Consider the following 10,755-nt stretch of genomic DNA (forward strand, 5'->3'; position numbering starts at 1 on the left):
AACACCCTCCAGTAACACTACGGGAAGCTGAATCAAAGATTTAAACAGCTGCCACTACTGGCTGGCAGTTAATTATGCTTCTAAGTGTTTTATGGTCTATAATAGTTAGCACAACCAATTTGTCAAGCATTACAGAGCTCTTGATGTGAGACATTAAATGTGTGAAGAGGTATTTCACTACTGCTGAATTAAGCAACAGCTCATAGACAAGAAGGGAAAAGCACTACCAACACTATGAAAAGAGGCTATAGATGCGACCCACTCAGGCAAGGCATCTTTCTAGAATAACACAAAATAATTCACAGGATATTTTATTTCCTGGTATAAAAGGAAGCACTGAGGGTACAGTTACACAACTACTTTAAGAGTAAGTAACTGTTTAGGCCAGTAGCTTTCATCAGTTCTAGTCTGCAGACCCTTAAAAGGGGTTCCAGTAATTGTGCAGATGCCTGGATAAAGACTTAAACCTACCAACATGTTTTTTGTCAGTTACCTTTGATGGACCCTCTGGGTCTTCAGATCACAGGCTGGAAGCCACTGATCTGGGCTCAGAGGAGATGAATGGTTAAAGGAGTTTTTCTTTCCCTCTGCAGAGCAACATGAAAGATGTGTATGTGCACCCCTTAAGGCACGCTGAGGCCGCCGTCTCCTTCTCCTCTAATATCCATCGATTCTCACCAGTCTAATGAGCAAATAAATCATCACCTAATTGTGATCCATCTACTCTGTCAGACACAAAACACTTCTCTGTCACAGCGTCTGGTGCCTCACTACACCAATTCCCCTTGCCAAAGGTTCCACGCACACATTACTGATCTGTGGCTTCAGCTACCATCCATCACTTTCCCTTTCGCAGTGAAAGTATTGCACAAAACTTTCCTAAAAGTCTCATGAGACTTCCTGCTCCTGCTAATACTGAGGCAAGCGTCCTCTCAACTGGAAAAGGTCTTTTGACAATTCAGGTCAAGCTTTCTGACTTACATTCAGCAATGAGCAGATTACAGAGTTCAGAGATAGTTAAATAGAGCAGTTAGCAGCTATTTGTCTCTAGTATTTGCTGAACTACTATATTTATTATGTAAACAATAACCAACTCACAAGGAACACTAAATAACATGCCTAAAAACTGACATATCCCATTGTTTTGCTTCCACACCTTGGAAAAAAAGAAGCCAGCTGAGTTCAAGCTTCGTAACAACCTTCATGGTTGTTACATGTAACTACACTGGTTCCACCATAATCCTTCAGAAACATAGGACCAGTTAGGATATTGTTGTGGTAAGAAAGTCTAAAAACAAAGATTAAAATTCCTTTCTGTATTTCAGCCCATGTTCAGGCCTGAGCCACAAATAATCAATCTGTAGGCACTTGAAACACAAGCAGCATTTGAACCTTGGCGAAAGCTAAATTCATTAGGCTGAACAGAATGACAATTTGGAGTTAGGTCTGGATGTGAGAAGCCATTACCTTGGCTCTGGCATCCATAAAAGCAGGAATAGTTGTGTTCAGTAAAGATCAGAATGGTGCAGGAGAATTACTGAAAAGCTAACAATTCTCTAGCTTGGTAACAACTTTACCATTCACTTCATCAGTTAGACTCAGAAGACGTTTTCCAGGAGAATTTTTTTCCATAACTGCTATCAGTCCTGGACAACTGAGACAAGCTGGGAGAACCACCTAGCTATCACATGAAGAAAAAGCAACACCCAACATGACAAAAAAGCAAAGCTGTTCTGGAAACAGGCACTGCATCATTTTGCCTTAAAAAAAACCCCACAGCACACACATTTAAAACGTCTTCAGGAGCTGGGTAAGGAAGATTCTCAGGACCTCTTGCTCAAAATAACAGTCTGGAGGCACAGCAAGCTTCATAACTTCACAGGTTTGACAAAACTTAACCCAGCTGTCTTCGGAACAGGAACTCCAAGGCCAGCACCATACCAAGGCACTGAGAAGATGGATAAGAACATTACCTTCTGCAACTCAGTCACATACTGAGCCACAATGAAAGCAGAAAACACAGTGAAGTCCTCCATTTCTGCAGCAATATGAGTATACATCCGTTCCACCAAGTGTGCACACTTCAGTATAACTTCAAACTCATCTGTGTTGCCTAGAACAGAAATTGAGTTGTAGCCTGGCATTTGAGGCTTAAAAACACTAGGAAAAAAAAAAGGCAAAGAATCACCCAGTCATCCACGACTCCTGAACTGCAGGAAGCCAGGGCTAGCTTGCCCATTTTACCTTCTTTTCTTATCAAGCCACAGCTGAGAAACCACTCCTCCACCCCCACCACATGCACTTCCTAAAATGGCTATTTTGTAAGAGCACACTGATTGTAATTTAATGTGCACTGCAAGTTCTGGCTTTATGCTTAGCATAGAATTTTGGGAGCTGACCTGCTGGAGAGCACTGTAGTGGAAAGGGACCTGGGGGTCCTGGTAGACAACAGGATGACCATGAGCCAGCAATGTGCCCTAGTGGCCAAGAAGGCCAATGGCATCCTGGGGTGCATTAGAAAGGGTGTGGTTAGTCGGTCAAGAGAGGTTCTCCTCCCCCTCTATTCTGCATTGGTGAGACCGCATCTGGAATATTGTGTCCAGTTCTGGGCCCCTCAGTTCAAGAAGGACAGGGAGCTGCTGGAGAGAGTCCAGCGTAGGGCTACAAAGATGATTAGGGGAGTGGAGCATCTCCCTTATGAGGAAAGGCTGAGGGAGCTGGGTCTCTTTAGCCTGGAGAAAAGGAGACTGAGGGGTGATCTCATCAATGTTTACAAATATGTAAAGGGTGAGTGTCAGGAAGATGGAATTAAGCTTTTTTCAGTGATGACCTACGATGGGACAAGGGGTAATGGGTGCAAATTGGAGCATAGGAGGTTCAAGGTGAATATCAGGAAAAATTTTTTTATTGTGAGGGTGCCGGAGCACTGGAACAGGCTGCCCAGAGAGGTTGTGGAGTCTCCTTCACTGGAGTCATTCAAAACCCGCCTGGACGCCTTCCTGTGTGATGTACTCTAGGTGACCCTGCTCTGGCAGGGGGGTTGGACTAGATGATCTTTCGAGGTCCCTTCCAACCCCTATGATTCTATGATAGAATGGTGACAATTAGGTCTGTAGTGACCACAGTTCCAGTCCCATGAAGCTCCATTTAGCAGGCTCGATTTGGCACTGTAACTCAGGCATACCAGCATGTATCACCAGGGTTCACAGCACCATGCTTTCAGGCATTTCACAGGGGTCAACAGGAAGAGCAGAAATTTGGCACAGCAAGCCTTACAGTTCCTGTCAGCCCGTCAGTGAAGAATACCTTATTCACCTAAAGCAGTGCTGCCTGCATGCAGCTCTACAGGAGTCCCACTTATCCTCATGAGCCCCACGATACTACCCAGCTCATCCTCATTCTACACAAAGGACAGACAGGGCTAACTGTTGCAGTGCCACAGCTACATTTGAGGATTTTGCTTCTGGTGTCAGACTGCCCTGATCTGTGTCTCCTCTTCTAGAGCACACAGAACTACAGTGCGTATATCTAATCCAAAAGTGGACAAGCCATGGTACCTCTGTCTCCTTTCTGACGTCCTTCATGCATGACAGAAACAACCAGACGATGGAAACTGTTCAGAAAAGATGGTGCTGCTTTCAACAGCACCTGTAAAGACATGGAACAAAAACGTTTGAGATCATGTAGTAAAGGGAGTGGAAAGGGTAACAGTACACCACCCCACAGCCTGAGGGAAACCAACTCCTGTGAAGGAAACTATATGGCTTGCAGAGCTGTCAGGAGCAGAGACTATCTTTTCATTCTGCATCCATACAGTAGCTAGCACACAAGAACCCTGGAGCAGGACTGCAGTTCTGGCCATATTCAGATACAAGTAACTAGTAAAGACCACATTTGACTGACTTCATCTCTCCAAAGCATCATTTGATTTAGCACCCCAATGCCTAAGGAATTTACTCTTGCTGGTAGAGCACCTGTGTAGTCAGATGGATTCACAGAACACAGGTCCAGTAGGGCTACAGATTACTGTGTGCTAACAGCCTGGATGGGCAGCTTTCTACCACAGGGTTTTTGTAAGGCCATTTTAGCAACGTGTACTGCCTTGCTTTTAGAATTTGCTGTTTCTCTATCTGTGTTAGGTTTGTGTCTGGCAGGGTTTTGGTAGCAAGAGAAGGGGCTAATGGTGGTGGCTCCGGTACGAAGCTTCAAGGTGTCCCAGCTCCAAGCTGGATCCGCTTCTGGTTGAGGCTGAGCCAATTAGCCCTTTGAGATAACATATTCAGAGGGTGAGTTGTTTTGTTTTGGAGAGGAGTGGACCCCAAGGGCAGCGTGCCAGAGCAGTGATTCCCCTGTGGCCTGTAGTGAGACGACAAGCTGACCCCCTACAGCTCAAGGAGAGCAACAGTGGAGCGGAATCCTGCTGCCCATGGAGGACCCCATGCCAGAGCAGATGGCTGCACCTGAAGAAGGCCAGGAGCCTGAGGGAAGACTACGCTGGAGCAGTCTGTCACTGGGAGAACTAAAGCCCACTGAAGAGACCCAAGCTGGCTGGAGAAAGAAGTTCATGGAGGACTGTCTCCCATAGGAGGAATGCCACATTGCCACAGGGGAGAACTGCACGAGTCCTCCCCCCTGTGAAGGAAGGAGCAGCAAAAACATGTGACAGACTGACCACAACCCCCATTCTACATCCCCCTGTGCTACTAGAGGGGAGGAGGCAAAGAAACTGGGAGCAGAGCTGAGCCCAGGAAGAAGGGAGGGGTGGGGTGAAGGTGTTTTTTAAGATCCGATTTTATTTCTCACTGCCCTACACTGATTCAGTTGGTAAAGTCATGGTGGCTGTGTTGTTTAAATTAGTTTCCTCAAGTTCAGCCTTTTGCCCATGACCATAAAGGTTGAGTAAGCCCACCCTGTCCTTTGTCTTGACCCTCGAGCCTTTTGCTGTATTTTCTCCTCCCCATCCCACCAGAGTCGGGTAGAAGTCAGCAAGTGGCTGTGTGGTGCTTTGTGAACATGAGGTCCTGGAGCCTGAGCTATCTGGGCTTCTAGATATCAATCCTAAAAAACTGAATGCTTCATTCTAATATAGCATCAGACGTTGATAAGCAATCTGCTGCTAGAGGACCAACCATGTAGGTTTAAAACAAAGCAGGAGAACAATTTAAATGATGTGATTTTGAGATTCCCAGTCTTTTAAAATGACAAGTGGTACAAAGCACTTTCATGCTATCAGGACAAATTAATTCAGAACCACTATCAGAAAAAAAAGTTTCTTGTCACTGACCTCTCTATTGGTTATTTCCATGTTTTTGCCCTCTTCCCACCCTCACAGATATACCTTTGGATGACACTGCACAATGGAGAAGAGCACTTCATGGACTCCCAGGAAGACGCTACGATAGTCTTCTGTCTTCAGGTGATCCAGAGGAACTGTTAGAAGAATACTGAATGCCAGTGCCACATGGTGTGGATTCAAGAGAAAACCTTCTCCTTGCCTTAGAAGAGCTGCTACAGTCTCTAAAATAGGCACAACCATGGTGGAAATCAGGGACTGGTCCTGACAGGCCTCTTTGGTTTGCATCTACAAAAAGACAGGAAACAGATAAAGAGGCGTGCATTGGCCACCTATTACTAGCATTTGCACACCAGAGAACCATAATGCTCTGACCTGAGTCAATGGAACCAGACTGGTCCAAGCAGGACTGGCAGGAAGACCCCTGCCCTTTAGCCATTTTTGTGCAACTGCACCCTTGGCAAGGATGCACGAGATGCGTTTCAAGTAAGCACTGGTCTGAGTGTGGAAGTCTAACTACTCCCCAGTCCCCTGACAACCAGCACCTCTTCACACCTGCACTGATGCAGTTCCAAGCATGCAGACCAACCAAAAAAGGGCAAAAACTGCATGTTCAGGATTCCCAGGCACTGCAGAGCCAACCTCTGACAAATTCTGGTCTAGAGACACCATCACCATGAGAAATGAAAAACCTGCATCACTATGTTTGTGCACTGTACAAAGGAAGGACAGGAAACTTGGGTTGGGTTACCTTCAGATAAATGGGAAGCTTAAAATTTAGTGACTTTATATTGTATATTTTTAATATGAGCACTTTTTTCTTTTTGTTTTGCTGCTATTGGCTTCTGCTGTGACATGTGGCTGACCGTTACCTTCTCCTTTGAGCAGCAGAAAAGACAGGTAACTCAGACTCTCTTTGCAGCCTAACAAGTTTCTCCCAAGCTCCAGATTACATGGTGCACTCCCAGAAAACTACTGATAAGAAGAAATGGATGCCCTACACACTGCACTCACTGGACAAGATTTACTTGAGGAAGGAGAACAGAAAGTGTCTAGACAAAAAAAAAATGCAGGTATATCTGGTATGGATCTGTCTAGCATCCACAGCTTTTTTATTCCTGTATGCTTTTCTCTGCATGTTAGATGTAACCACTACAGACTCCCAACAAATAAAAGGGATAGGTAATGAAGTTACAATAAAGAGATACTTACAGCTAAAGCTGTGATTATCTGTGGGCTGACAAACCAGAAAGCTTTCTCTTTGTCTCCACTTAATGGGCAGCAGAGCAACAATTTGGTTAGTGTAACAGCTGACAATACTTCCTGCAGAAAGCAGATTGATGATCAGTCACAGGTATGAGAGGCAGAGGCTCCTTTCAAGTACAGAAAAGCTCCTCCAGAGGCAGTTTTGAGCATCACCAAAGCCTTGACACGTGAAAAGTCCTCCCACCAACACATCTCTTTGGAGACTGTAACCCAAGCAGCAGCTCAACAAAATTCAATATGCTGAGCAGCGCTGCCCCAGTTGTACTGCAGGCTCCATTTATTTTAGAATCAACTGACTGTACAAAAAGGCTTATGTGACTCTTAAGAAACGAGAGGCTTCTCCTTCAACTGCCCCTAGGTAACATAGGGAAGCAGGGGTCATACAGGCACACCAGTACACTACACACCAAGAAAGCTGCATTTGGCAGGAGGGTTTTTTTTTGCTTGCTGGCTGTTATGACAGACTGATAAAAGCAACATGTGACAAACTGTGCTCAGATGGCAGGAATTACAAGCACAGTACAGGAATTCCAGAAACACTTTCAGAAAGACACATCAAGAATCGATGCAGTATGTCTGTGCCTATTTCTGACAAACAAGACAGAGCCAGATAAACCTCCAAGTTTAATCCAAGTTTCATTCTCAAGTCACTGAGCTTTCTACAGAGGGTACAGGTGGCTTTTTTGCCAAAAGTGTTCCATATGTCACCACTGCTGCTTCAGTTGCTCTGGAGAAAGGCACAGTACTTAAAAAGCTGCCGAGTGGTATCTGGTTATCACAGAGCAGCAGTCTTTATAACAGAGACAAATACCAAAAGCACAAGTGCAGTTTTGGTTTTACTTTAAAATGACAGTATTTCTAAGAGCACCTTCAACCCTGTTAAGAAGAGCCACAAGCAGTGATTAAAGTGACTGACTGCTACTATCTGTTGTGCAAAAGCTCTCATCAGCAAGTACAAAATACAGTCAGCACAGCCTTTAACATCACAGCTCTGTGATATCTGTTGACATTACACCGAATTAAGACTGCAGAGTCCTGAAGCTGGACAGAACATTTTTCCAGTAGGTTTCCATGATCTTTGCATCTCTCTCAATTTATCCAGATTATAAAATCCAGAGCACAGCACAGTCACCAAGCCCCTATAAGCATATACAATAATTTGACCTGACCACTGAACATAAAGCAGGAAGAGGAAAAAATATTTATCAGATGTCGCTCAGCCAACAAAATTTTTTCAGCTATAGAAAACTGAACAAAGAAGTTAACAATAAACTAAGCTCACGCCATACTTTAGCCTTCTGCTGCCAGACATTCCTCATTTCAAGTCCCTGCAGTACCAGCCTCATTATGGCATAAAACTCCTCAGCAGAGCCATTTCTCAGCAGCTGGACAAGCAATTCTGTCAGCTCCATCTCCACACTCTGGATCACCTGGGTTGTGATTGCAGGACCTGCATATTCAAGAGACACAAGCATGTCTTAATTAATTCCCAAGACAGACTTCCACAGGTAAAAACAGGATGAATTGAACCTTAAAACAGCTCTGTTGGTACTTTTAACACTCAAATGCATAGAGGGCCACATGCTTTCCCTTCACCTCCCTCCCCATTAGTGCAATGAACTGATGTTCTCAAATATTTCCTACCCTAAGGTTCACAGAGCAGTCACCATACCAATAAAAAGCCTTCAGTAGTACAGGAATACTTACAACAAAGCATGTGCAGAAGCCAAGGGGGTAAGCTAAACAAGCCACAGGATTTTACTACAAATGCTGGCCAGAGAGCCATCGCAAGTCACAGAAGCATTAAGCTGACACAGTTTAGGCCTCTGATGGCCATAAGCCACACTCCCCACTTACTCAATTATTACTACACAGACAATCCTAGACTAGCTTGTGATTCTGAAGGCTTTTTTTTTAGTTCCACAAATATCCACATGATCTGTGACAATGCCAGACGTCTTCAACAGGAATCCATCTTTCATCTTATTGAATACTTTGCTTACTCATCAAAAATTCTTACAGCTTTTACAAGTGATTAATTATGTCTCCAAGCTAAAGCACTTTACCAATCTTACACTAGTAGAGTGAAGCAGTCAAAAGCAGAGAGAAGTCAGCAGAAAAATTACAGCAACTGACACATCCTCATGGCTCTGGTTCTAACATGAAGTCCCTGCTCTCAGTGCCCTTACTGAACCCTACAGTTGCTGAAGCATCAAAACACAGGCCAGGGAGAAGACAGACTAAGCCTGTATCTATGTGTAAGTTCCAGCTCAAATTTGATTGCACAAATTCAATATCATATTTTCCACGGATAGCTGTGCTGTTCTTAACTACCTAATGTCAACAGAAACACTGAGACCATGACTGTAGTTCCCTTAAGCAGTAGCCTCCAAAGTGGGGTACAAAACAACCCATAGAGGTGTGGGAATTCTAAATAAAATGTCATAAATACAACTAAATTTAAAAAAATATGTAAAAGTTTATTTCATCTTTATCCCATACTTTTTAATTTTTTTTTGTGCGTATGCTTTGTAATGTATGTAGTAAACCAGTAGACTAGGACATGGATGTAACTCATAAATAAACATATATTGAGGCTGCATGCTCAATTTATTTTACTGATATATGTGTGCACTCAACAATGCTTGGAGATCACTGCACCGAAGTGTTTTAGTAGTATAGCAAGTTCAACAAATTCCAGCTGTTTGAAAAAGTCAAAGAGAACAGTTACATCTGTGACGCATTTCGTTTGTGGCTTTTTCTGAAGGAGACAATATAAAGGAGCCATTAGGTCACACAGGTGGCAAGAGAAGTTTGTCATGTCATTTCTAGCCCTGGCTCTTTAACTGACAGGGACAAAGGCACTGATCTGCCAATCTCCCACGGGCTTTACCAGAGTTACAAGTGTTCAGCACCCTTAACAGTTATGTGACTTCCACTGTTCTATAACCTAGCCTATTGGATACAAAAATAGCTGAATATTTTAATCCAAGGTCTTCTGAGATCCTCAGATAAGGCAGACCTGACTTGGTGCACATCAGGTGCCCCAGTGGTGTCTCCTATACCTGCTACACAAGAGCACAAAGGCACTGCACCTTCAGCCCTACATCACCAAGTATGACCACATTCCACTTACAGTCAAAATGTTCCACAGGGATGAGTAACACAGCACCTCAATTTTATTAAGATCTTTACACCTTTCAAGAGGAGATCATTACCAAATTAGCTGGTTGCTGTGGTCCAGCCACCAAAACATTGCCTGCTTGAAGATCTTCCTGTTAGGCATTTGTAAGAGGATAACCTACTGCTTTAAGGCAAGTAAATAGATACGGGCACTTCAAAAAGCTGTATGCTTTGCTAAATGGCTTTGAACTCGCCTCTGCACTGCAAAATCAGCAAAGGAAGTGGAGAAAGGGAGTTTGCCTACCAGCGAGCAGCTTTTTTACGGCAAGAACGACCACGACGGCGGTTTCCTCCCCAGGACACAGCTCTGGCACCGAGCAGAAGACCGTCAGGAACCGCAGCGCAGGCTGAAGGAACTGCAGATTGCCTCCTGCGCAGGGCAGCTCCCTCAGTATCTGAGAGTAAAACTGTTGGTACAGTTTAATATGGGGTTGCTCCAAAACCCCACCGGGCTCCTTCTGCCCACCCTTCTTGACAGCACAGCTCAGATCTGCTTTGAGAAGAGTAGTGACAGATGGTATGAATGCTACAGGCAAAGGCTGGTTTGGGGCGTTACTCTGAAGACCATCCACAACAGTTCCAACCATCTGCAGAACTACTGACTCCAACAGGGCAGACAGCACATCTGCAGAGTGCAGCTTCTTTTCTGGCAGCTGCTGCAGGTAGAGTGTGACAACGTGACACAGTGTGGTGAACGCCGTGAGCAGTAACTGCCCAGCTGCAGCATTCCAGTTTTTCCAGCCCTTGCTTTTGGCTGCACCAACGTCTGGCTTGCAGCTCACCAGGAAAGACATGAACTTTTCCAAGTTGAGCCTCACACTTTGCCTTCTCTCAATAATCATCTGAATAAAGTTCTCCAAGAAGGCTTGGACTTCCTGGAGATACTGTGCCCAAGCAGGAACAGTCAAGACATCAATGAAGAATTTGCTAGCTGTAATCTGAGAGGTCACAACAGCCTCTAGAACATCGCTGGCACGAAGCACCTTAAAAACAGAGTTGGACTTCCTGCCAGA

The 10,755-nt window shown here is 44.5% G+C and overlaps 1 protein-coding gene across 1 annotated transcript in view; it reads right to left on the reverse strand.

Moving 5' to 3' along the window:
• URB2 (URB2 ribosome biogenesis 2 homolog (S. cerevisiae)) overlaps positions 1-10,755 on the reverse strand; it is a 19,005-nt gene that overhangs the window by 2,000 nt on the left and 6,250 nt on the right. Inside the window, 6 exon segments of the mRNA XM_008936045.1 lie at positions 1,974-2,113; positions 3,558-3,648; positions 5,339-5,581; positions 6,506-6,616; positions 7,849-8,009; positions 9,987-10,755. The exon segment at positions 9,987-10,755 is cut by the window's right edge and continues 15 nt beyond it. Coding sequence (XP_008934293.1) covers positions 1,974-2,113; positions 3,558-3,648; positions 5,339-5,581; positions 6,506-6,616; positions 7,849-8,009; positions 9,987-10,755 — 1,515 coding nt within the window.

The sequence above is a fragment of the Merops nubicus genome, unplaced genomic scaffold (assembly GCF_000691845.1).
Source record: "Merops nubicus isolate BGI_N331 unplaced genomic scaffold, ASM69184v1 scaffold3932, whole genome shotgun sequence".
Lineage (NCBI taxonomy): Eukaryota > Metazoa > Chordata > Aves > Coraciiformes > Meropidae > Merops > Merops nubicus.